General features: G+C 42.7%; 4 protein-coding genes across 19 annotated transcripts in view; 1 reads left to right on the top strand and 3 right to left on the bottom strand.

Moving 5' to 3' along the window:
* Positions 1 to 67: 67 nt before the first annotated feature.
* Positions 68 to 2067, bottom strand: LOC124188411 (eukaryotic initiation factor 4A-III). Its single transcript, XM_046581019.1, has 9 exons — positions 1790 to 2067; positions 1480 to 1682; positions 1292 to 1424; positions 1094 to 1227; positions 950 to 1038; positions 754 to 892; positions 575 to 690; positions 276 to 511; positions 68 to 209 (listed from the first exon to the last, which is right to left on the bottom strand). The coding sequence occupies exons 1-9, from the start codon at positions 1935 to 1937 to the stop codon at positions 193 to 195; spliced, it is 1215 nt and encodes a 404-aa protein (XP_046436975.1). The 5' UTR covers positions 1938 to 2067; the 3' UTR covers positions 68 to 192.
* Positions 2068 to 2244: 177 nt separating this feature from the next.
* Positions 2245 to 3041, top strand: LOC124188413 (39S ribosomal protein L35, mitochondrial-like). The gene is made up of 3 exons (XM_046581021.1): positions 2245 to 2548; positions 2604 to 2711; positions 2763 to 3041. Exons 1-3 carry the CDS (start codon positions 2325 to 2327, stop codon positions 2989 to 2991), a joined length of 561 nt encoding a protein of 186 aa, XP_046436977.1. The 5' UTR covers positions 2245 to 2324; the 3' UTR covers positions 2992 to 3041.
* A 62-nt stretch (positions 3042 to 3103) lies between these two features.
* Positions 3104 to 6624, bottom strand: LOC124188409. Of its 2 annotated transcripts, none has more exons than XM_046581014.1 (8): positions 5816 to 6624; positions 5532 to 5749; positions 5367 to 5469; positions 5158 to 5304; positions 4887 to 5091; positions 4586 to 4817; positions 3905 to 4517; positions 3104 to 3830 (listed from the first exon to the last, which is right to left on the bottom strand). In XM_046581014.1, the coding sequence occupies exons 1-8, from the start codon at positions 6069 to 6071 to the stop codon at positions 3202 to 3204; spliced, it is 2403 nt and encodes an 800-aa protein (XP_046436970.1). In that variant the 5' UTR covers positions 6072 to 6624; the 3' UTR covers positions 3104 to 3201. The 2 variants fall into 2 exon arrangements, with proteins under 2 accessions (XP_046436970.1, XP_046436971.1); XM_046581015.1 differs by having other exon boundaries at positions 4887 to 5088; positions 5816 to 6605.
* Positions 6625 to 13699: 7075 nt separating this feature from the next.
* LOC124188415 (small conductance calcium-activated potassium channel protein 2-like) overlaps positions 13700 to 26203 on the bottom strand; it is a 54654-nt gene continuing 42150 nt past the window's right edge. For 5 of the 15 annotated variants that reach the window (XM_046581023.1, XM_046581024.1, XM_046581029.1 and 2 more), the window contains 9 exons: positions 25469 to 25612; positions 21961 to 22488; positions 21183 to 21278; positions 18950 to 19200; positions 18483 to 18653; positions 18260 to 18395; positions 18057 to 18170; positions 17601 to 17798; positions 13700 to 15479 (listed from right to left, as the gene is read on the bottom strand). In XM_046581023.1, coding sequence (XP_046436979.1) covers positions 15015 to 15479; positions 17601 to 17798; positions 18057 to 18170; positions 18260 to 18395; positions 18483 to 18653; positions 18950 to 19200; positions 21183 to 21278; positions 21961 to 22488; positions 25469 to 25612 — 2103 coding nt within the window. In that variant the 3' untranslated portion in view covers positions 13700 to 15014. The remainder of the gene's footprint in view (positions 15480 to 17600; positions 17799 to 18056; positions 18171 to 18259; positions 18396 to 18482; positions 18654 to 18949; positions 19201 to 21182; positions 21279 to 21960; positions 22489 to 25468; positions 25613 to 26203) is intronic. The other 10 variants (XM_046581038.1, XM_046581034.1, XM_046581033.1 and 7 more) reach the window with 3 other exon arrangements.

Genomic DNA, 26203 nt, shown 5'->3' on the forward strand with positions numbered 1-26203 from the left:
ATTACTTCAGATCTACGAGTAAAGTAGACGTCATTTTTAGACTCCAACAATGGAACAAGACAATTAATTAAACGGCCACAAGTTTCATATATTTAGTCCAAATCTTCGGGGATACAGAAAAAAAAAATCCAGCAAAATAAAAACATGACGCATCAACTTCTTTGTTTTCCTTTTTCCGAAATGGATTATAGATTAAATGAGGTCAGCCACTGAAATTGATTAAAAACAAACACATTTAGAAAGAGTTAAAAAAAAACATGCTAAAAATATTTTACCATTCATGGGCATTTCGTCAACCTGTGTAGCATAGTACTGTTCGATATCGCGGAGAATACGGATATCGTCATTCTTGACAAAGTTAATTGCAACACCTTTACGTCCGAATCGGCCAGAACGACCGATACGATGGATGTACAACTCACGGTTGTTAGGGAGATCGTAGTTAATGACCAACGAAACTTGTTGAACATCAATACCACGAGCCCAAACGTCAGTTGTAATAAGAACTCGGCTAGAATAAACGAATAATTGTTATTACTCTGAATGGTTATATGGTAGACGAAAATTTCAATACCTCTGACCATTACGGAATTCTTTCATAATAGTATCACGCTCTTTTTGAGGCATGTCTCCGTGCATTGAAGAAACGGTAAAATTCGCTTCACGCATTTTCTCCGTCAACCAGTCAACCTAAAATCAATCTAACTGTGTTACATCGAAATCAACAATAGAAGAGATTTAATCGTGACTAACCTTGCGTTTAGTATTACAAAAAATAACCGCCTGCGTGATTGTCAGTGTGTCGTACAGATCGCACAACGTGTCAAACTTCCATTCTTCTCTTTCGACAGCGACAAAGAACTGTTTGATTCCTTCGAGTGTCAACTCATCACTAAACCACATAAAATAATTAGTAATAAAAAACAAGCAGACTTTTAACAACGTTTACCGTTTGACTAAAATGCGAATGGGATCTGTCATGAATTTGCTGGTCATCTCCAAGATTTCATGAGGCAATGTGGCTGAAAGAAGAACCACCTTGAATAAAAGATTGATTTAATTGGTTTTTCTTATGAAATATCATAAAACATACTTGGGTTGCTGGAGGAAGGTAACGGTAGACATCGTAAATTTGCTCCTTGAACCCTTTATTTAACATTTCATCGGCTTCATCCAGGACCAACATTTTAATTGAACGTGTCCTTAGTGTACGTCGGCGAATCATATCTGTAGAGTTATCAAGACACTTATCATCAATCCAAACTTAACAAACAGAAATAGCAAAATATACCAAATACACGTCCAGGGGTTCCAGAAACAATGTGCTGACCGTAGTCCAATTTTCGAACATCCTCTCCAACATTAGTGCCGCCGATACACGCATGGCATTGAACATTCATGTAATCACCAAGAGCCAGAATAACCTAAACACAAGCTAAATGAAAACACTGTACTACAGAAAGTAATGCCATAACATACTTTCTGAATTTGAACTGCCAACTCTCGAGTGGGGCTTAGAACCAATATTTGAGTTTCTCTTGTTTGAATTTCAAGACTCTGAAGAATTGAAATTGAAAATGTGGCTGTTTTGCCAGTACCGGATTGGGCTTGGGCAATAACGTCTCTCCCCTTGATTACTGGGGCAATTGCTCTCTGCTGAATAGCTGATGGTTTTTCAAATCCTATAGAAACATTTAAAGCCAACCTCAACATTAAAAATCATGTAGGTTAAGGATAATGTGAATAATGGAGCAAGGTCTCAACAAGTGAAAGTCTCATTTGTACGTACCATAAGCGTAAATTCCTCTTAGCAGGTCTTCACGGAGGCCCATGCTGTCAAATGTGGGAATAACATTGACATCTTCACTCGTTTCAAATTCAATATTAGTTAAATCATCCGGCATCTGTTGGACAACACGTCTGCCTTTAGACTCCATTTTTTTAGAAATCAGAAGTGTGAAAAAGCACGATAGTTCGTGAATAATTAGTTTGCGTCCGTTCGGCAAGGGTGAAAGGATGCTATAGAATGAATGTTACAGACGTTAAAATCGCTTCAACATGGAGTCAACTGTGTTGCCAAATTTTCATACTCATGGTTTCAAAGCAAAAATTTACAACTTAAAAGTAATGATTCATGATCCACTAAAATTTGAAACTAATTTAATTTTTAATTTAATAAAAATCAATGAAAGTTGCTAAAAACCTTTTAAAGACCTGGCCTTTGTAATTTGTATATCGATATCGTGCATGAAAAGATTCAATTAAGCAGACGAACGAACACTGAAAATAATTTTCTCCCGATTCAAGAAAAATAAAAATCTAAAATGTTTACTTTGAAAAACGTTATTCAATCGGCTTTTCGATTGGCGAATTATTCACCAATTTCTAAAAATGTCGTTTCAGTCAAAGCAAAAATTTTGCTGCCTAGCACATCAAGGTTTTTTTCGGGTTCGTCAGAATCAACTTTTCGGTGTGTCCAATACCCTTCCATGAATGCTACCCCAAGTATATTATCATCTATTTCCCCATTGCTTCAAAATCTGTCATTGTAAGCAAGAATTTAAATTTTATTAAGCACACAAATTAAGCTTACTTTCTTGCAGAACTACTCCCTCTTTGCAGCAAACCCGATCAGTTACAAAATGGTCACTCAAAAAAGGGAAGCGCAAAACAGTTAAAGCTGTTGTTTCTAGGTTCTATCGTTTAGGATGGTAATATATTTTATTCATTCCTGGTTATTTATATTCATTATGTTTTCTTAGGGGTGCATGGATAAGGCCAATGGTGGGACACAGTAAACGTCACTGGAGCAAAACAGCAAAAAGGAAGATTCGGGGTGAAAAGCATGTATTTTGTAATGCTACCCAGTCAACTCTTCTTGACAAAATGGTAACGAAATACTGGAGAAAGAGACGGTTTTACGTTGATGACATGTACGAGTCGTATCATCAGCGAGAAGAGTATCCATCAAGTGCTGTTAAACCTCATTGAGGTCTATAATTAATACTAGTTCAAATACATTCAAATAATGGAAAAGGAAATTTATTGTATTTATTTCATTCCAATGTTAAAAAATATTGGTTGTACAAATATCTTAACCATATTTAACTTGAACTGAAATGTATTACTGAAGTGTTATCTTTGAGTACATGAACAGAAGAAATTTGAAAAACTGTTACATAATATCAGGGGGTGGGGGATTTAAAAGTCCCATTCCTGAGTCCTTTTAACACTTTTTCGCTGAGATGGAGCGTTCCAGTTTTGAGGGGTTTGATGCTGAGATGGAGCGTTCCAGTTTTGAGGGGTTTGATGCTGAGATGGAGCGTTCCAGTTTTGAGGCGTTTGATGCTGAGATGGAGCGTTCCAGTTTTGAGGGGCTTGATACTGAGATGGAGCGTTCCAGGTTTGAGGGGTTTGAGGGGTTTGGTGTCGAAATGGAGTCGAGGTAAGATTACGCTTAGGCGAAGGAAAACAATTGGGTTTGACTGCGCGTATTGCAGGGGTTGAAGATATGAGAAAGCCAGGTAAAGGTGCAGCCCCGTGTGTCTTTTGCATCGGTTGAAAGGGTGTAGATGAGATGAGGTCATCCTGGAAGTCTAACGCGAACGTGTCATCTGGTAAGAAATTCTGGGAACATGGCCCAGGATTTCTTTCTTCCATCCACTCCTTGTTGAGACCTGCGCCTTGCCCATCGATGTTTCGTGTTTTGTCCTCAGGGCAGTCCATTTCAAGGGCGTCAGGCATTGAAGTATATTTGTGATTAAATATTGCCGGCATATGGAAACTCCCAAAGTTTTCTTCTTCCACTTCTTCTGAAGTTTTCTGTATACCTAAAAATTGTCATCAATTGTATTCACAGTTATTTAAAATTGAATAACGTGATTTAGCTTTATGTAATTATTACTGTCTTTAAGTTTTTCTGCGTCACACTCTTCGGTTTGATCAAATAGATTTTGTGATAACGAGGCGTTCAATTCCTCAATCTGCTCAACAGCTTCGGTCCAATCGCTCAGCTGACTGAAGAAAAGATGCGAAGCTTTTTGCTCACTAGGTCCTATTCTTTTACTTGGGTTCAACTGCTGAGAAAATAAGTCACCGGCAACAGTACACTGCCAGATTTGAATTGTTCCATCACTATCTTTGTCACAAGCAATTCCACTCCGCATTTGCTTAAAACGATTTTGGATTGACCAATCGAGTCCTAGACCTCGTTGCTGGATAGCTCCAAAGGTGTCGAGGACACTCCAACGTATTCTCGGTTCAAATTCAACAGAAACAACCGGCAAATCGTTCATTAAATCTAGACAATTTTCTTGGTTGTTCCAGCTCAGACCGACCATTCCAGATGAAGCAGGGTTCTGAGAGTCGAGGAAAATCCAATCTTTATCAGGGCCGAGTTGAACAGTCGAAATCCAATCGGGAGGGCTTTCAAGTAGGTGTTCCGCCCGATGTAGTAGGCGGCTTCCACATCTTATATCCCAGACTAGAAGTGATTTCCCGGTAGATATTAGATAAACCTGCAAAAAGTGGTTGTAGGTTATTAAATATCCCAACTAAAGTAAAATTAATTATAAATTTCACTTACGTTATCACGAGAGCTTGCTGAACAGCTAACAATTGTTTCGAGTGGAGGCATGTTATAAAACAACCGCATTCCTTGATCATCAATGGAGAAAATAGGCTGTAAATTCTCTGTATTTTTACACCGGACGTCGAGTAAGTCAAGTGTACGACTGGAACTAAAGAGAAGTATCTTATGGTTCACGTACACACAACTGTCGTACTTTTTATACACTGCTCTTTGATATTTTAATAACCTGTAAGCATCAGAATGAATTTTTAAAATAAACAAATTTGTGAACATTGATTAAACGGCTAAACCTTACCCTCTTTCTGAAATCTTAATTTCTTGAGAGCGCAACTCACAAAACTCTCCACAATCAAACTGATTGAATTCGACGTAACGCACAGTAGAAGACGGGTCGGAACACTCTTGCACATTGGTAATGATGGGCAGACTTCCCGTTTCCCTCTGTTCAACCTTCCACAATCGTGTCGTATGAAACTGACGTGTCGCAAATAGAGGATCTTCTTCATACACAGACAATCGATATGATACACATCTATTTAATGCAAATAACACACCAATAGTTGTACCGTTTTGTTGCTGAAAAGATGGATCCCAACAACCACTTTGGCGGGGAACAGCTATTTGGTACACCGTTCCATCATTGAATGGCGTTTTTGTACTCACGGATTCCAAGGGATGATTCTTCATGTCATCTGCCGTCATTCGAGTCAAACCTAAAATGGGCAGATAAATTAAAACTGGCTGCAATAAATACACAACATGATATAATTCTTACACATCTGACAATCAAATGGTTCCATCGCTGAGTGTACTAAATATCTTTCATTTTGCAACCACACAATAGCTAAATTTCCACCTGCATATGTTTCTGTTGGAGGCTAAAATGAAAACAAAATTCGAATGATTAGAACATAATTTGGAGACTATTTAAATTGAATACCTCATCACATCCATATCTGTCCATAATTGTTACTAAATTTCTTTCAGGTTCAGGAATTTCATTTCTCTTGATAAACTTTTTCCAATTATTTTTTAATGTACTTAGATTAATTTCACCTTTGCTGTTTCTTATGAGCAGTCTGCATTCATGTGCAAGAGTTTCTTTGAATAAAAAGTGATTGAGCTCATCCTTTTTGCTTACACTTCGTACAACAGGACCTAATGATGGAATAAAATGTTAATAAAAACAGCTTACGCTAGTTGCCAAACAAGTTCCACATTTACCTCTTCCACATTTTACAGAAGCATTAGGTGGTAGCAATGGTGTAGGCAGTGTAATGTGTTCATCCAAATCCATCAAATCAGGCCAGTTCTCTACTGTATTGTTACGCAAGAGACCATTTTCTAAGAAACTGATTCTTGGACAGGTAATATAGGAATCAAAATTAAACTGATCCTCATTAGTTGCATCACGATCGTGGTAGCCTTTTCTCTCAAATGTACGAGATCTCCATATATTGTGGGGCAATTGGCAATTCATATTTACAGGAAGATACTAAATAAATCTTCTTCAACACGTAGTGAAGGGAAAATCATAAAACTTTTCTTGAAATCAATTGGATCAATTCAGTTATATGAGTAAGTAAAAAATCCATACAACCCAATCAAAAATTTAGTCTACAAATAATCGAACCATGTGCTTTGCTTTCAAGATAGCGATTACGTTTACAGAGTACAGAAAGTACAGACGATTCAAATGATGGATGGAGCAGCAGGATAAACAGTGCAAGTGCAACGATGCCAGTCAAGTAAATTATGACACACAAATTTTAACAAATTAAAAAAAAATAAAAAATGCTGAAGACTGTCGCAGGCTCGCAGCCCCTTATTAAATAAAGTGCATCGGCACCAGCTCACCACCGTTAATATCCTACCGAAATTATTCAATGCAGTTAGCCTGTACGAATATAAATAAATGACAAAGAAATGACGCAGGCCACGCAGTTGCCACAGGATCCATGAAAGTCAGAGGTCCTTGAATACGACCATCGAATACGTCAGACTCAGTCACTCAGCTCACAATGCTAAATCAATAAAGAGGTTGCGGTATAATTTTATGTTGCCAAAGCGAATCTAAAGTAGTGTCATTCTCATTCACTTGATGGCATCGCCAATCCTATCAGATGTTTACCAGATGTTTACCGTAGCCTGTCTGTGACGTTTACGTCCCCTATGGCGCGATCCGGATATGCTCTGTAGCTAATTAAAATCTAAATAATTGTATTTACCAATAACTATAAATTGGTGAGTCCTAGTAATTAATCTATCAAGTTTTCCTTTCCGAGCCCTTAGTAGTGACCACTGTCCCTGAAGTTATTCACGAATGCCGAACTGGGCAATATCTTTTGCTGCACAGCCAGTCCGAACCTTCTTCTAGACGACAAATTGAATCTAGATGTAGTATGTAAATCGTCCGTGTGGAGGTATACTCTTGTGAATGCAGATCGCCACGAAACTAGTGGACGAAGAGCAGCACGAACAACTATTAATACCCCATTGTCCTTTTCAACTTTTTGTTTTTCCTTCTCCCGCACAACTTTCTTCCAGGACAATCACGCAATAAAACGAAATAATGACATTTCAAGACAAAGACATAGCATTTCGAAAACATTTTGGAAACTCAAGCATTTTCTGCAGAGACGGGATCTAGAAGACGGAGCAGCACGAATGATGACCCAATTGCAATCTCGGCCAGGCTTGTTATTTGTGTAGCCTGCACATTGTAACTGGAAAGCTATTCGCTCACAAATTTCTTAACATCTGTAGCCGGTAATTGATTTTGGACAACGCTCATCGTTACATTGCCAAGGTCTTATACCATCCATCCTGGGAACTGTCTAGTCATATAGAAAGAAGAAGAGAGATCGAAAGTAAAGCGGAACCGCCGAGAAAATGGATTTGAAGAAGGCAAATAAATAAAAGAAGAACGCAGCAGCAGCACGAATGAGGCTGTTCCGTTCAAATAAGTCAAGTTTGTTTTCCTCTGTTGTTGGACGACATTTGAAACAGTATATACTCAGAGTATAATTGGGTTGTCGAGTGGCTCAACTGGAGACAGAACCCAGTCTGATATACAGTGCGTGACAAGCCCGAATGGGATCGACGCAATGCAATTGTAAACTCCTTTCACCAGCAGCAACTCGGGTCCTAAGGGTTATGATATCTCGCCAAATCCCGGCGGAGAGCCAGAAGGATTAACCGAAAGGAGGAATGAGAGAGGGGGGAAAAAATAAAATAAAAAATAGTCGAACTGGGAGAATAATAAACACATATAGAGGAACGTATGAGAGAGTATTATTAATACGTAGATTTATGGCGCTGAAAACAGGCCCTCGACAGGAATAACTTGATCGGGCGACCGTCCATCACTTGAAGCCCCGGCCGGACTGCAGAGATTGCCCAGCTCTCTGGCGCGTGGAGACTTGCAAGTCGGAGCCTTTTCGACAAACAGTACATCATTTCACCCCGTTGCAGATGTTTTGTTTTGTCCAAGCTCTTGCTTGATGGTGACGTCATAGTTGAAACACAGAACCAGGGACGGACTGCAGTTGACAATGCCTCTCTACACTAAAGAGAGTTGAGCGAATAATACCGAAAAGATTAACGTGTAAATACTACCATCGTTATTGTCCATATTTGTTATTCAAATGAGGAGTGCAACCCTTCAAAAAGCCAATCGTTGATTAGTAACCAAAGTGACCAAGATTTATATAACAAACCTATCCCCTCTTTTTTTTTGTAGATAAGGGAATTATTTCTATTCTATTCCGGCAACTTCCATAAATGTGCAATTTTCCTTTTCATTTTTTTTTCTCTTTGGACGGAGATTGGCGACAAAGGCCAACTTCTTGAGAAACTGGAACGTGATTCTATCAACTCCTCTGTATGAACAATATACAAAAAAGAGAGAGAGTCTTTCTGGCCAAATCAGCTTTTTTTTTTCTTAAAAAAAAAGGGATTTTCACTTAAAAGTATATACATTTGAACACAAGCCAGAACAAACATCCCCAAAGCACAAGGCAATTTGAATCGCTATTGTTGTGTTGGTTTATTGTTGATGCCCACTTACCCAGGGCTCGGGTTCACCATGGTTGTCTAGAGCAATTCCTGAACTTTTATTGATTTCTTCTTTTACGTTTCCCAACTGGAGAGGAAAAACATAATACGGAAAAGATTTAACAAACCCTCTCGGCAACACGAGTGGCTACAAGTTTAACTCGAAGAATTGGATGGCCCCAAGTCTGAATGGATCTACAGAATCGTCTCACATAATAATACAATCTACCCTTTCGTTTACTCCGTTTAGTGCAAGCCAAACATCGATCAAGCCACGGTTCGTTAGGTTAAGAAATTTGCCGTACAAATCTAATCTGTTTACAACGGGAGGGAAATAACTTATAAAAGCACGGCAATCAATGTACCTAATTCTCGGACGCACGTTTTGCATGCGCAAACCCAAAAATACGCAGTGAGTGACGCAACAAAGACACACGAGAGCAGCCGTTCATCCGGAGGCGAACAAGCGCCCCGCCTATAAAACGGCAGATAATAAACTAATGGGTTCAAACTGCACAGACTCGTTGCATTAAAAAAATACTCGGAGCAATTCATTTCTTTTAAAAGGGGCCCGCTTTTACGAATTTCCTTTAATGACTAGTAATCCAGTATTCATGATGAAATATTTGAACTGATTCCTATTCACAAATCAAACTTGGTTTCCGCATCTTATTAAGGCGACGATTTCACGCTTCTGTACACAAATTCCGAGGCTTATAGTTTGAGATCTCGGCAATAGAATTCGATCCGGCTGCAGAGGTGCAATTGCATTCTGCGAAAGCAACAGCATTCCCAAACATCTGACACAAAAAATGAGGTGGGATGTAACATCTGCATCAGCTTCTCTGATGCGGCTTATATGTACACATAACGAGTAGCACTGAGTAGCTGAGGGTTTTCTTTTCCCTTTTCCTTTTTTTGGCTTACGCTACACATCATCCATATTCATGCCTTTGTGGTATGCGCTGAGACAGCAGCCAGCAAAGTCGACTGCTGCTTTTCACTCCATTTTTTACTATGTGAAAGGATCGTCTGTCGTTCCAACAACGTCTTAGTGATGTCATGATTATATCAAAGAAAAGTATCAAGTCAACCTAGAATTTCATGGTAGATGGTTTGAGTTTGATTTGCCAAAATACAAACAAACAAACGAAAAAATCTTAGCCGCTTGGACTTGACAGCAACTCCAGGTATACTGTCTAAAGTTGTTTGGATGTTATCCTATAGTCATTCCATCAGCCAGAGGAAAACAACACGAACCAACGAAATGGGCGTATATAGATCCCTCGGGCTGGATCTCCGAAATGGGAATCGTCATCCGCACGCCGAAATAACGTCGCCTGTCAGAGTGCCAACTACACGCTGGATGGATGAGAGAAAACAAAATAGCGCACATATCACAACTACATCGGACTGTACTCTCGCTGCTGCTGCTGTGGGAACTGAACTGGGCCAAGTGCAGGCGACTGACGAGTCGTTGACGGATGATCCCAGTAGCAAGTGCTGACGATTCTCAACTTTGAGCCGGCGGATAATTTCCTTTTCTGGCCCTGAGAGTATTGACAGCCTCCGAAAACCAAACAAAGAAATGACCGCAGAAAAAAACAAAGGAATACTTTCACAGTAATTGCTGGATTATTGCGTGTCAGCTTGCCGGATGCTTAATTGTATAAATAATATGAAAGATCCGTGGGGCAATTATTTGATGCCATTATCTGTTATGATCCCTTTACCATCACGGGGCTTTATAATAGTGTGGACACACAGTGCGGGTACAAATTGCTGATTCGCGCACTAATGAATCCCGTTCATCATCATACAGTGTTTGATTGTCAGCTTACACATTTTCTCTCGAGGATCTCGTCGAGTTGCTGCTGCATCTGGCTCAAGTGGAGCCGCGTGAATATAAGGATTGAGTCTAGCGCCCGTCTATTCGGTTAGATCCCTCTGCCATGAGAGACCTCCATGTTTCGATCCCTTCGCCCAAAGTCGTTTTATGATGAAGACGAGTGTTGCAAACAAAGAAGTAAAGTATTATTCGAGCACGTTTTCCCCGACACACTTTATGCTTCACGAATCCCGACCGCCGTTCCCCGCGTCTTCCAGCATAGGCGGTTGCTCCCGCCGCTGTTATATTCTCCTGGTATTCTTTTGCGGCATCGGTAACTTGATTGGTTTCAGACGACGTGACTGTGGTAAAGAAAGACTTTCAACGCTCTAAAGCGTATAGAGCTAGCTAGCTAGCTGTTCCTTTCCCCCTCGAAATTCTGACGATGAAATGCAATTCCGGCTCGACCATGTAGTTGCGCTCTGTTTAGAGTCCCGCACCGACTGTCTCTCTCGTTGCCCATGCAGGACTTTCTTATTCTCTCTAGCTCTCTTCTGGTTGCTGGCCTCTGCAATAAGTCTCATTGCTTTTTCTTTTTAGCCAGACTCCCTTTTCTTTTTTCCTTCCTTCCCAACTCCCGGAGGCCTGCAATTGCATCCGGGCCTGATTCAATTTCGTGTCCTTTGTATAGGAGGAGGCCATCACTAACATACCCCTGGCTACTTCTTCCGCCTTGGGTGCCGCTCTCAAAATTACTCCTGGATATCCCCGACTGCCCGGCAGACGCTGCAGTGGTTATCCAAGGCAACGTGCGGCGGTGGTGGTGGGCTCTACTGCTACCGGGTATTACGAGTTCATATTATTTGACTGTATACTTGTTCACTTAATCACGTTTTTTGTTTCGTTAATTTTTTTGTTTTCCTCCAAAAAGGATCTCTCTCTGCGTTCCATTCCAGTCGGCGAGATCCTTTTTAGCTCGTCGGGGGATTATGTTGGCTCATCACCGCTTAAATACATAGTACCACATCCGCACAATACGAAAGCTGCAGCCCCGGCCCATATACAAGTATATAAGAGTGCCCACTACAGCAGGTTTTCCGATGTACTAGCTGGTAGTACATGGGGGGCGATGCTGACCGCATCATTATTATATTCCGCCCGCAAGAGGCATCGTATAGAAGTCGAGTAGAAGCAAAAAATAGAAAACGGAATAGTACCTACCGTATAATTGTTTCGTTCCAGTGAGTAGAGCAACTTCACGTGCAGCACGGTCGTTTGGTTGAGAGGGAGGTCGAGATGAAAGGACAAACGACATCACAGGAGAAACTGGTACTCGAGTCAACGGAACACTTACTTGAAAGTTGAGGGAAAAAAAAGTCTTCCTTTTTAGTCTTTTTTTTGTCTTATACGTAAAGTATAACGAGACAAGAGAGAAACTGTCTCCATTATCTCCTACGCGCAAGGCCCAGCAGAACAGCAAGCTACTGCCAGAGGCGTATAGAGGCTATTACTGGAACCGGATGGAATTTATAGCCAACTTTGCAGACAAAAACGTCTAAACTATGGCCTATCGTTTTGTTGGGTTCAAGAGCGCAGTATACAGCGAGTCTCATTTCATTCTGCCTTCCCCCCCCCCTGTCTTCCATAGTTTCCATCTGCCTGTTACAATCGATAAGGTTTTTGGAACAGTTCCCAAATAGTGTATGCAAGTCGAATTTTCTCTGTCTCTATTCAAGCATTCCGTTTGATATGTCTGGGTTTTATTCTATCAATAGGCGAGCAAAAAGGAAAAAAGGCAGTCTGAGAGAATAGAGTGAGAGAAAACGACGACGTCTCTGATGATGATGATGATGATGTTCAACATCCATGAAAGAAAGTATAGCCCACCCCGGTACCCGATCTCTTCCGTCTTTGAACAGTACCGAGAAGCCAGGCGACACGGAGAAAGAGTAGTACCGAAGCCAATCTAACGAAAGATACCGACAGCGGGCGTAACCTACCAATCCACTGCTAGATGGGAGACCCCCTATACAGCTGACGACGTGTGGAGAAAAGAAAAAGCCGAGAAAAAGAAGATATGCTGACTTTCCGGTGGCAAAGTCACGAGGTGCAACTTTTTGGACACAATAAAAACGGATCCGTGAGTGCACACGCCAGTGATTTCAAGCGTTGACACATGGAGAGAGGAAACGGCGGGAACAACTTTTGCCTTTCAGCCTCACTTCCTTTATAATACCCGAAGAAACACCCTGTCCCGTTCACGCCTGGATTTCGTGATTTTTTATTTTTTTTATTTGGTGAACTTTTTTTTTGCAAGTATTCTCTCTCTGTCCTAGATGAAGCGACGGAGCATTCACAATTCCCGTCACCAAAACCGTGTTTGTTGCAACGGCTGCACTTTCTTCCTTTTCGGTTGAAAGAGACGGAACGAGTTAACAACGAAGTTATTCGTTGACCTTTTCGTCAGTTGAGATGATTCGAGCGCCGAGTACGGGGGAGAGAGATGCAATAAGCCCTGCCAGCCCTTTCACGTGAGAGCCACAGCAAATGGCGAGGCTCGAAAATGAGATCAAGTGGATCAAATTGCACGTCTCTCTCCTCTCGATCTGTCTCTGTCTATATCTCATCTTGCTCTATTCTATTTGCCCTCATTTCTTTTTGGCCCCTTTTTTTCCTTCTTCTCTTTAAATTACTGCGGGGATGACGCTCATTTGATGCAACCCTCTGACCCAAGGAATCGATCCCCCAAAAAAACAACTTATAGTCCTTCTCGGACTCGGACTAAGCCAAACAAGAGCTGCGATGAATCAATAATGCATCCATCTCGGAGGCAAAAATGTCAAACGGATTTTGCAATTATTTCGCTGTCACTTGTTACGGATTCAGTTTTTTCTTGTCTTGATTTTTTGCGAGATTACCAAGACGCTGAGGTATTGAAAATTCCATTTGTTCACTTTCTTTTTTTTCTCTCTTGGGCGAGTGATCACGTATTCATTACAAATCCAATATTTAGAAAGAAAATAAAGTCTCCAGCAAACATGATCCCGATCGATTAGCAAACGATGAGCCATTCAAAGACGTCATCTGTCATCTCAAAAGCAAATCATTGCTGAATCTTTTGTTTGTTTTCTTCCCTCTAAAGAAATCGGTTTGTGTGAGTACTTTTTAAAAACTCAGTTTTGATTGAATATCCAAATCCGCCGGCTGAACAAAACACAGCGATCGACAAGGTATTCATATTGTTTTATAAAATCAACAGTATACATGGCAGGTGATGATGGTACAAAGAAAATCAACTCTTGAATTTGCATTTCAATCCTCAGGCCATATGCGAATGTCGTTTCCAGTTTTTTCACGAAAAAATAACCGCCCAAAAAGAAAACGAGGATTTTTTTTTTTGGTTTAAAGATCGGAAAGGACTAGATATAACGGCGGGAAACTTAAGAATCATAGAATTCATCATGTAACAATACAGCTGGAGAGAGATAGAGTGAAAGAGAGAGAGAGAATGAAAACAGACCCGACCACAACAAGATGCGATATCATCACTGGATGGTCGAATAGAATTCAAGACAATAAACTGAAATGAAATTGAATCGAGTTTTTTTTTAAGTGGGAGATCGAGGAGTCGAAAAACCGTCGCTGAGTTTCATTTTCCAAACTCAACCGTTTCTTTTTTTTACTTTCTATCCCCTCTTTTTCGTTATTGTACATACATGGGGCACAACTGAGAGCATAGAAACATTATATATTTGTTCAATATAATTTGTAAGTATGTTCGATAACGGTGTGTACGGGATTAATTATATAACTTGTATACCTATTCAAAATTATTCGATCGTGAGGATGCGCACCGGGCACATCCGGTCCATTCATGTCACACTATAGAAAGAGTCGAGCAGATGAAAGAGAGGTTTAGGATCTTTTCTTTAAGTTACAAAAAAAAAGAAGATACAATTTTTATCTAGCTATAGGACAAAAGATTCTTTTCAAGTCTCCCAACAAAAGAAGAATCTCAATGGTGACACCACTTGAAACATAAAAGAGACTCGACATTTTTGAATGAAAAACAAATGAAATCAGCAGACTTAAAGACGAAGAATCCCGCGTTCAGTTCAAACACCGGAATCACCAGGCCATCATCGTCTTTTTCTTTCTTTCATTTGCTTTGTGTATGAAATAATGTTTCCCTTTCAATTTGTAACTGATCGAACTGCTTGTAACCGAGGGGAGAGAAAAGTACAATTGAAATGTTTTGCAAGGGAGAAAACGTGAATAGATGCTCTCGCAACATTTGCCGGATCATCATTTAAAAAAACTTGTGTTTTTCGTTTTGTTATTTAAAAATTTGCAAAAATCTCATTTTCGTCATGTAGTAAATGATAATAATATGTATACTTTTTATATATGTATATCTTAATATGTATAAGAAAGAATTTGGATTAAAGGAGGGAAAAGAAAAGATTTTTCCTTTTAATTTTTCTTTTCTTTTTCGGCGAGAAAAAGAGATGTAGGTAATTAAGGAGAGCTAGATGAGAGTTAACTGAGTTTGGGCTTGGATGGCAGCGGCGGTGGCTGAGGTGGTTGCGCAGGTACGGGCAGGGCCGCTGATGTGGACGCTGCTGCTCCCGCGGGAGACGTGGCCGTCCAAGTTCCGGGAGAGGATCTCGAGTGCGTGACTCCTCCCCCACCAGACGAATTATTAGCGCCACCACCACCACCACTGCCGATGCTGCCATAGGTCGATTCGGGGTGTAGAAATTGTTGTCGTCGTTGTAACTCGGTGCCGTTGTTTTCCGTCTGTGGCGGCTGCGTCCAGCCGCTGCCGCCTCCTGACGGCGGATTGTTGACCATGGCGGGCAGGTAGCGCGAGATTGCTTCCGGTAGGGCTTCCAGCGTCTCCTGCAGAAGAGTCAGCTTCTCTTCCAGCGTGCTCAAGCGCTCCTCCATCACGTCTTGTCGGGTGTTCATCTCAGAAACGATTTCGTAAACCGTGTTTTGAGTCTGCACGCGCAAATGTCGCCATAAGGAAAAGAAGACAAGAAAAAGAAGAAAAAGAAGAAGAAAAGAAAACGTATAAGTGTCGGATGTTTTCAGGGAGGAATAAATCTTTCGGTTAGTAGGATTCCATTTGGATTCGAAATCCCCGCCACAATTTCGATCACGATCAAGTTTAAAAAAAAAAAAAACGAAGAAATAAAAATGACGATAGTGCAGCCATAACATTTTCTATTTCAAATCTTTCCCTCGCTTTTTTTCTTTTTTTTTTTTCGCCTCGCTGAAACGATGCCGGTCTTCTTCCGTTCTTCTTTCCCACTGCTTCCGTTCTTTCATCTGTGTTTCTTATTTTCTCCGTTTTCTTTCTCTCTTCATTTCCTCCTCTCTCTCTCCCATCTTCCTTCTTTCTTTCTTTCTTTCTTCTAGCCTTAACATGCTTTGTGCTCTGTCCCTATTGGCCAACGTTAAAATGTCAATAGTTGAGTGGAATCAGAACGGGGAAACCCGAGATAGGATCGGAGCATCGCATCACATTGTATACAAAGGAAGCGGCTTTGATGGTTTGGGGACCCTGGGCGCCGGTTGGCGGGGTGGCAGAGGCGCTGGCAGTATAGCGGTGGAGGCGGCAGCCAAATGAGCCAAGACGCAAAGCCACTTGGGGCAGCCGAGAGAGAGAGAGAGAAATAGGAGAGTTTGAATTGAGAAACGCATAGTAGTATTCCGTGATCACGCTGCATGAGAAGACGGTAACCACCACTACTACCAGCGCTGGCAGAACAGCTGAGCAGAGGGAAAAAGAGAAAAGCTCTTTAGGTCCCTCCGATGACAAAAGGGCAAGAACGGGATCAAATGCGCGCAATCATCCCATAGGATGATTGTCCGTAATAACGGAAACCATCTCAAAAGAAAATAGACGGCGGCAGTCAGAGAAAAGCTTTGACATCTGGGCCGGCTTCTCCGACTCACAACCTTCAACAGTCTTTTATTGTAGTGCCTATATGTATTTATTCACGTCAATCTAGTCTTACGTCTATATGGTTATTGATTGACGTCATCGCTTCTCATGCCGTCTCATAGCCGTTCATCCGTCAAATGCTCCGGCAATCCCTCTCGATTCCCGGCTTCCGTTTCCACATATGCCGCCGCTAGATATAAGACGATCGCGGACGTTCGGGACCGCAGCGGAAAAAAAGGAGGGGAAAAGAAAAGAAAAAAATGGAGAAAGAAAAATAAGCCAAATAATACTTTTCCTTGTACATTCGCCCTCCTTTTCTAGCCATGAACGACCGTAAGCAGAGCTAATGCTACTGTATGTGCACAACAGGATGCAAGAAGGATGGCCCTTTCGTCCGCCTCTTCAACTTTCTATGGGATATTCACCACAAACAGTCTAAACATAGTCTACATTCCTCCTTCTTCTTCTTCTCTTTGAAACCAACAAAGAGAATAATAAGAAGGACGAAATCCCGCAAAACCAACCAAGCCACCACGTCAGATAAAAAAAGAAAGACTTGAAAGGCAAATAATAGCAGAAAAGACTTGAAAGTCATTTGCTATTCCGGTTCGGATGTGATGTAATCACGCACAGTGGGTTATTCCACAAAGTGACACACAAAAATATAATACCAGTTGTACATGTGTAGTAGTACAACATCGCCCACGACAATGCCATCACCCAGACAGTGATGGCAAAACTAAACCCGGATCAATCTCGGGTGAAAAAGAAAAAAGGACTTGACTGCCGAGCATCACAAACGTTTTTTCTTCCCGATACAAATCACGACCCCCCACCAGTACCCGGGAAGAAATATCTGGCACTGTTTATCTAAGAGGATTTGTTAGAAGTAAAGGAGTCACAAAAATTTGACTGCATAAATGCACGGCTGCGCTATTTGTTTTCTTCTTGTTTGCCGAGTTTGTCTTTTTATCCGCGGATTCTACTCCACTTTGACTGGCAAGAATCAAAAAAGTCAAAAAAAGGAAACAAACACCCGAATCTCATCCGATCGCTTGTCGTCAGTCGGCGGATCGAATGTCGAGGAAAATGGATCCGCAACTGATCGAAACTGAACCAAGACGTGACACATTCCCCGCACGAAAAAAGTAAAAAGAAGTAAAATCCGGTACCTTGGCCATATCGGTGATGGTGTTGGCATTGTCCATCAGCTTTCGCTGATCCATTTTGACCTTCCGAAGTGAGTAGATGGCCAGCAGAAACTTGCGTTGGTGCGTGCGTACTCGGCCGGGATTGACGCGCTTCACCAGTTTCGTGTGCTTGTAGATTAGCCACGTCTCTCGCAGGACATTGGCCGCCGCGTTCTTCAACTGCAAAGTCCAGGGACGGAAATAGCCGAAATGGAAAAGAGAGATAAAAAAACAAAACAGACAAAACAAAACAAAATAAGTAAGAAGAAATGAGAAATGATCGAATTCGATCCGTCATCCCTTGTCGGGTCGTCCGGTTGTGCTGGCCATCATTTTCGTGACACGGACAGAGACTTGGACGGCCGATTGGATCGTATCGGGTTCTTATGTTCAACAGAGAAAAAAAGAAGTTGTTGGCCGGCCGGCCGGCATTCTTACCCGCTTGGTGAGTTGGGTGTCCATCATGAAATTGTGGACGTGTTTCTCGGCCCGCGTCAGCTCCAATTTCCTCGAGACGACAGCAACGAGCAACGCCGTGCAGCCAGCACCCTTCAACATTGGATCAATCCTCAATCAACTCTTTTTTGGCTGGGTGGACAAAGGGTTGATTGGGATACGAGCACGGAGTAGAAAGTACTCACCATGATGCCAGTCGTGACGGCGATACCGCGTCCGCAGTACGTGTTGGGCACAATGTCGCCGTAGCCGACGCTCAGAAACGTGATGGCAATCAGCCACATGGTGTTGAGCAGATTGGCGTGCTCCTCGTCGTGATACCTGCCACGTCGCCCGGAATGAAATTCATTGCCGTTGCTTACGTAAAATCAAGTGAAACTAATGCGATTCTCAGTCTATAATGTGTACCGTTCGCACTGACGCAGAGTCCAGCTGGCGATGATCCACAGCGACACCATGAAGACGAGAAGGACGGTGCCTGGACAAATGGTCATCAGCGTTTTCAGGACGAATCGCGTGTTGAAGTTGATGCGGTTGAGAGCTCCGATCGATCTCGACGATGCGTCCGTAAATAGTTTACTAATCAACAAAACCCATCCGACGACGGAGAGAGCAGAGAGCAAAGAGAAAACAAAAAAACCATGTCAAAGATTATCCATCAGATCGATACCACCAGCTTCTCTCTCTCTCTACTGCACCCAACGATAACGACAAACGAGAATTGTTTCTTGTTTTGTTGTCGTGTCCGTGTGTGTCTCCTGAAAATCGAATGAATCGTTCATGGCGAAGGAAATGTCACACCCAGTGACGTGGACGGACACGAGTGACGCAAGCAGACAAAAGAGCCTGGAGAGGGGGAACTAAAGGATCCTCACCTGTGAAGAAGCATGACTCGGCAGATGAGGTAGAGTCGTAGGAACATGGGCAGACTGAGGGCAACGTCGACGGGCACCCATTTGGATCCGATGACGCCGCCGTGGTTGGCCAACTTGGTCGTCCACAAAAAGTAATGCTCGCCGGGAATGGGGTGAACGGCGCAGATGAGCAGCTCAAAACTGATCTGGCTCATCCGCTGCCACGTCATGGCGATCCTCCAATCGTCCGCACAGTTGTCAATCAGGAATAACTGCACGTGGAGGTCCGGTCCGGTCGTTTCGATACGACAAAAGGCACAGCACACAATAGACACAATCAAATAAACGCCATTAGCTGTCACGTTTTTCAGAGGAAAATTCTTGGCTCAAACCCTTGCCAAAAAAAGAGAACGGACAAAAGGAAAACGAGCGGGGCCGTCATAATGGAACTTGACTAATAAAATAAGACACGACAGCCGACATTGAGCTGCATCAAAAGCCTGGGAGACATCATTGTTCGCCGTATAAAAGAAATGATGATCAATCGGTGAAAATACAAGTGCCAGCCAGAGAAAGTACGGATAAATCAGGAGATGCTACACAGTAAATATCGATGATTTACGACCCCTGCCGAGTTGGGAGTCTCGAGAGAGCGAGCGCGGGGTCGACGAACGGGCGGTGGGTGGATGGATAGATGGATTGTGTGCTCCGGCCCAACTATTGTGCACACTCGAAATTGGGTCCAGAGTGCGCGGGCGCCAACATTCCGTCTCTAATGCCGTCGTCACAGAATAGCCCTACACACACACACACACACACACACACACACACACACACACACACACACACACACACACACACGCGCGCGCGCTATGTTTAACTGCACGTGTGTCTCTCTTGTTGATGGCTGGTTGACAAATGAACAACTCCGCCCGACGCTGCTGCTGTCGCTAGCTGCCCACTGCCCATTTCCTAGTCCGGTCACGTCCGTGTAGTCGTGCACTTGTAGAAAAACGAAACTATGGCAACTACCATGAAAAGCAATGATTTTTTACTCACGACCTATAATAGCCATATAACATCCGCCTACGCCCTATAATTCTGTTTTGTCTCTCGCTCGACCATGCTGCACTAAAAACTTGATCTATCCCAGCGCTATATTTAGAAGACTAAATATAGCGGCGCAACCTATTATGACCCAAGTTAATGGCACCAAAGACTGTCGTCGTCGTCGACTACCTCCCGACCCAGCAGGAATCCCTCTCGAGTAGTTCCATGTCGTTCATTTACTATAAATCGGCTGCCAGAGAGACGCTCGGAAAAGAAGTAGCAGCAGCAGCTGAGACATTCCGAATGTCACGAAATCTCGCTAAACATATGGTTATGTACTGCACTGCACAACATATATTTGCCATCATTCTACTAGATTATTAAGGACGGAGAAACGGCGACGAATGGAATGCACTGCACAAACTACGGACAATAAAGATGAAAGGAACAAAGGCAAAAGAAAAATACAAGTCTTAGTAAAAAGAGAGAGAGAAAGAGCTGTAGGTCGATTTTGCTTGTGTTTGTGCTCGGGAGAGAGTGTGTGCAATACATCTATCGAGACGGGAAGTGTTGGCTTCCTCATCGATCTGATCTCCTCTCCTCTCTAGACTCTTATTCCCCACTTGACTAGACTTGCTTCGCCGCTGCTGCTGCTGCCGCTTTGTGCGTTGGTTAGATTCGCTGCGTTTCAGCTTCGCATGTTGGTGGAATGATTGCAGTATTCATTGCAAGTCCGGAGCTTCCTGGCCCGCGTCGAGGGACGTTTGTTCGGAATAAGCGGCAGCAGACAGAGCTGGAGCGGGAGCGAGAGAGAGAGAGAGCAGCAAAGAGGAAGTAGAGAAACGAAGCGGTCGTTTTGACGCTTGGGAATGATGGCCTAGTCTAGTCTCCAATCTCACTTATCCTTCAGAACTAAGCCTCCGAGAGAAATAGAGAAGAGAGCGAATAAGGTGGAATGATGGCAATAGAGAGATGCTCCCTGTGTGTGTACTGTGTGTGTCTGCTGGAAACGAAGATATTGATTGGAACGGACCCTAGCCAGTAATGCATGTCCTACTGTAAATAGACACGTATGGAGGGAGAAACCTCCGCAAAATGGGATTGCCGAGATAAGTGAAACGGAATATTTCCAAATAAATTTACAGCCAAAACGAAGTGGAACCGGACCCCCAACTTTGTGGGAAAACAAATCAGAGTCACGTACCTGGACTTCTAAGGCGTGGTAGGCTACTATCAAACCCAAGAGAATCACCGTCGAGACTGATATCAACGTTTTCAAGGCGGTCGAGTAAAATGATGCCTACAAAAGAAAAGAAATACAAATAGTTTGAGAGAGAATACAAAAGACATGAAATGAATGAAACACATGAAACTCGGTAATCAATTCATCATAGTCTAACTGCGTAGGCTTTCCCCACTGTGTGATGTAACTGTCTAGATACACGAACTTAATTAGTTTAGGGAGAAAATGGAAGGCCAATATAAACCAGAAAGAGGGAAACCAAAAAAAGAAAAGAAAGGAAACGAAATACTAGACTGTGAGGGATGTAACATTTCGTGTCGTTAGACAATCAACCCAATGGGCGGCAGAAAACGAAAATGGGCAACGCAATGGGCGAATCGTTTCGACGACACATTCGAGACGGCCAGTCGTAAAGTTATTCTTGGTAAAGGATTAACGACCAACACGAAAGCCCATCCCAAACCAAACGAGAAGAGGGAAAACGACAAAATTAGAAAAAAAGAAAAGTTTTTTTGGGGGGGACCAAAATTCCAAGGGAAAGAAAAGACGGGCAAGTATGACGAACTGTGAAATGACAAGAGTTGAAATTCTCGTCTTTCACGAGAAATATTTCGAGCAACGTCAAATGCAGTGGTATGTTTGAACGGCTGCCAAACGACGGCCAATTAGCGTGAAGAAAGGAATTCGCTTTCCACAAATACGAAAGAATGAAAAAGAGCCTTCGTGTGTTTGTCCTTACTTTGGTGTAGACGCCGGCGCTGGCCAGCTCGTTCTCGATGACCATGATGATGATACCGAACATGCCGATGACGAGTGCGTAATCGCTGATCCGCTTGCGTTTCTCGAACAGCGCTTTCCGCCGGCCAAGCCGATAGCCGACGTTGGGCCGGTTCTTGCCCATGGCCAGTGGCGTGACACCCATTCCTCCGCCGGTTGAGGACGAAGCGGCCATGACCTGTCCGCCGCCGGATGCAGCGCTTCCGGCTGCTCCGCCAATCGAGCCCGTCGTGGCGATGCTGATGCCTCCCAGAGCGCTGGATTTAACGCCGCTCCCGTTTCCCCCTCCGCCGCCTCCGCCGACAACACCGACCAGCTGCTGCTGCTGCTGCTGTTGCTGCTGCAGCTGGCACCGGTCTTCAGTGTAGCGCGGGTACTCTGAGTGGACACTGACCAACGCCGTCGTGGCCTCTTCGTTGCCGTCATTTCTGCTGCCACCGGTGGCTTTCATGGAAGAAGGTATCGACAGTGTGGACACCGGTTTCCGCAACTGTTTCAACAACACCAAAACAAAAGGACGACGGCAACCAAAAAGAGAAAGAAAGAAAATGGTTGATTAATAATCTCAGTTTACGATGTTTCTTCTAGAAAAGCAAAGTGGCAGGCAGTTGACGCGTTCGACCGAAAACACAATTCGAATCGTACGTGACATTCGCCCAAGTCTTTTGCATCTTTTCAATTCAAAGAGTAATTGAAATTAAATAAATGTACATTTGCAAGACAAATTTAAATCGATAGCAAAAGACTTGCTGCAATAAGTCACTTACAATTGTAATCAAGTTTTTTTTCAATTTCTAAAAGGTTGTACGGTTACGTGTAAGAGTCAATCGCGAATATACGTATACATGCGACAACGAAGGCGAAAACTCGACAACTAAACACATAGAGACAAAAATGTTGTAATCGAAAGCGGACCAGTAACCGTCCAGAATCTTCCGTCATGCAGGTGACAGAGCAAAGCGAAACAAAGTCAACTAAACCAAACAACCGACGACACACGTATGAAATCTGAAATCCTGGCAGATTCGAGGTTAATTCTACGTTTCCGTGGATAGCAGCTTTTGAACCGGTCGTCCGACACGGGTCATGCCGACGATGGAACGATGGGGGAATGAGATTCCGGGGCGTCTTCTGGCCTTTTAAATATATGCGACGACGTACGTAGTGGTTTGACTCGATCGAATTCGACTCTGCTGTAGACTGACGACTGTTTTATTTTCTCTTTCTCAAAGGAAAAGACAGCCGTACAGACGTGATCTGAATATAGTATATATACTTATTGCGTAACGTCAAGACACTAACCGACTCGAAGTGGATCAAAAGATCTTCCCCGGTAGGGCCTATACCGTCTTACGGTTAGCCAGAAAAACTCCATCCCTTTGGTTCCCCACTGAATTACGGACAATAATAACCCGCCAGCGTCAGCCTCCCCGTCACTTTTCCAAGTCTGGTTCGATTCACACGCCCGCCTTTCGGGACAATCAGCGGTTTTTCAAGAGCTTTCGTGGTATTTTCTCTTCTTCTTCTTCAAACAACCTCTTTCAAGGAAAAGAATTAAGTTATGGGGGAGAAAATATAGCGAGAAAAAGGTCGAGTTTCTAAACGAAATTTCCGTGAACTGTAAAACGACCAGGAAAAAAAAAGGGCGCTGGGTGGGGAACGGCCACTTGACTGTAGTGTTTTGGTATCTTTCCTTTTCTCGACGGATGACTATATACAGCTTATGACGGGTATATCTACAAAATAGTCTTCCCTCTCTATGCTTTTCTAAAAAAATAAAACTTTTTTTTTTTTTTGTTTTAAGACGAGAAGAGAGGACAGATGCACTGCATGGGTCCGCATGTGTTACGACTAACCGGAGGACGAACCGGGCACCGTCGAGAGATGGAAGACAGTCTATTAATAATTGTTTGTTGTGCACCGTCTCGGGACGCTTTAAGTCCTGCCCCAACAAGTCTCAATGTTCTCTCTCTCTCTTTCCATCTCCAAAATCACACGAACAAGTCAACCCTGGCGCCTTCTCTCTTCGTTCAACAGACGGACGACGGATAACGGGACAGACGGTGCGCCTAGAGTTTAGAAAGAGAGAAGAGAAAGACGAATTCGTTCGTCCGTCCGTCTGTATGTTTTCTAAAGGTATATTATTAGATGGGCTAACAATATACGTCACTGTACGCACAACCCTTTAGTAAATTTGCTTTGCCCGTGACGTCTCCGTCGTTCCCTTTTCCCTGAAAATTTCATTTTCTTCGCTGAGCTGTTGACATGAAGGGAAATGACTCGTAACTTTTTTGATAAAACAACTTGTCTTCGCCTACTTGCACCAAAAAAGAGCTAAAAAGCTAAAAAGAAAAATGGAGAAACAAGCTGCAAATTGATTCCGTGCGTTTGTCGTCTGTCATCACGTCGGCAACTCGACGAGATGGAATATGAAAACGGAAGCGAAAAAGAGTCAAAAGCGGAAGAGAAAAGAAGGAGGAACAAGGTGGTGAAAAGAGGTAGTTTTCAATGTCGACATCGATATCAATCAGTGGCAGCCAATGGAAAAAGGTGGGTGGGTGATGATAACAACACAACAACAACACTAAGAAAACAACACTATCATGTCTAGAGGATTGCAAACTTGTGAGAGAAAAAAACGGGACGGATAGAAGTTCGTCTGTGCCGTACAAAGTCGCTGTTATATAGCTTATTGCGTTTGCTGTGACAGGAGGCCCCCGATGTTTGTGTGGGGGGGGGGGGGGGTAAAAAAAAAAGAAACAACTCGAGAACATATATGGAGAGAAAACAAAACAAAACACAACGAAACGATGCTGCTGCTGCTGCTGCAAAAGGTGATAAAGTGAGTTGTGATGAGTGCGAAGTGCGTGTATGTCGACTGTCGAGTTTATGTCAAAAGACTCTATAATAAAGAGTGTGTGTGTCGTGTGCTCGGCTCAACCAACCAGCGGAGTGTTTTTTAACTTGTGTAAATAAAAGTCAGGAAATAACAAGAGAAAAAATAATAAGAGGGGGGAGGGAAATGCACCAATCTATCGATAACGATCCATCGCAGAAGCAAAAGAAAAACATTCCGCTGTCTTTTTACTTTTTGGGTGTGTGTGTGTGTGTATCTTCTCCAACGAATTCGTCTACATGTCAACAATGCCGGTCGACTACACACACACACACACGCTACACACAGACACGAATCTATTCGGCCGATGGAGTCGGAAAAGCACTACCGAGCTGGTGGAGGTAATAGGTGGAGTGTACCGCCTTAATGGCAGTCGAAAGGGAAAAGAAGAGGAGGAACGAACTACTCAAATATTGGAAGGAAAAACGACCAAACACAAAAGAGGAAGGTAGTAGGCCTATAGGAACGAACGTGTGTGTCTTTCGTATTTTTTTGTTTTTTCTGGGGAGGGCAATTATAATATCTTTTTTTTTTTTTTTTTTGTGTGTGTGTGTGGCAACAAGAGCACTCGCACCGTGATGGAGACGGGTGGAACGACTGCACTGGCCAAGACTTGACCGGCCGCTGCCGTCGAGCTGCCGGGAGTCAGCGTTTCAGAGGCGGCGTCGGTGTAGGCGCGCCGAAATCGGGATCGGCGGATTTTCGTCGCCGACTGCAGCTGTATACATACATACATACACACACACACTCAACTCACTTGTAAACTTGTTCATGTATATACTGCAAATTTATATTAGTATCTAGTTATACTTAAAGAGAGAAATAGATTTATTTAGACATGATTGGGCGGAAAAAACTATTTTAGGGCGAGATTCTTAATCCGAAAAAGAGAACAAATTTAGTTGTATATACAAACACCTCTTCAGTAAAAAAAATTGGAGGCAAAAATAAAATAGCACGTCGTGAAGTAGGATAGTAAGAAGAAGGAAAACGAGGTTACAATTTTGTTTACTTTCACTTCAAAACAATTCTCACGCACTTTTCCTTTTGATTCCGCTGGGTAATAACCTTTAAAACAGAAACTGCGTTACAGGAATTGGACCGTTTACTTTCGTTCCATTTCCAGTCAACAGCCAACCAACGGGGTTGTTTTTCTTTTTCTATTCTTTTTCGTCCGTCAAGAAAACAAAACAAAAATGGACTCAAAAAATAAAACTCGAACGCAGCAGTCACAGTGTCTTGTTTCTTTTGGGTAAACCACAATATTTGTCGGACTGGTTTTCCGATTCAAATTGACTGCAAAGATGAA

The sequence above is a fragment of the Daphnia pulex genome, chromosome 2 (genome assembly GCF_021134715.1).
Source record: "Daphnia pulex isolate KAP4 chromosome 2, ASM2113471v1".
Lineage (NCBI taxonomy): Eukaryota > Metazoa > Arthropoda > Branchiopoda > Diplostraca > Daphniidae > Daphnia > Daphnia pulex.

Bases quoted from the DNA above. Each gene is read 5' to 3' on its own strand.
- LOC124188411 (XM_046581019.1), bottom strand. From the start codon at position 1,937: ATGGAGTCTAAAGGCAGACGTGTTGTCCAACAGATGCCGGATGATTTA. The intron at 691-753 runs GTTAGTCACGAT...GATTGATTTTAG, and splicing joins TTTGTAATACTAAACGCAAG to GTTGACTGGTTGACGGAGAA. The intron at 512-574 runs GTATTGAAATTT...CGTTTATTCTAG, and splicing joins GAATTCCGTAATGGTCAGAG to CCGAGTTCTTATTACAACTG.
- LOC124188413 (XM_046581021.1), top strand. From the start codon at position 2,325: ATGTTTACTTTGAAAAACGTTATTCAATCGGCTTTTCGATTGGCGAAT. The intron at 2,549-2,603 runs GTAAGCAAGAAT...ACTTTCTTGCAG, and splicing joins TTGCTTCAAAATCTGTCATT to AACTACTCCCTCTTTGCAGC. The intron at 2,712-2,762 runs GTAATATATTTT...ATGTTTTCTTAG, and splicing joins AGGTTCTATCGTTTAGGATG to GGGTGCATGGATAAGGCCAA.
- LOC124188409 (XM_046581014.1), bottom strand. From the start codon at position 6,071: ATGAATTGCCAATTGCCCCACAATATATGGAGATCTCGTACATTTGAG. The intron at 5,470-5,531 runs GTATTCAATTTA...TTTTCATTTTAG, and splicing joins ACAGATATGGATGTGATGAG to CCTCCAACAGAAACATATGC. The intron at 4,818-4,886 runs GTAAGGTTTAGC...TGATGCTTACAG, and splicing joins ATTAAGATTTCAGAAAGAGG to GTTATTAAAATATCAAAGAG.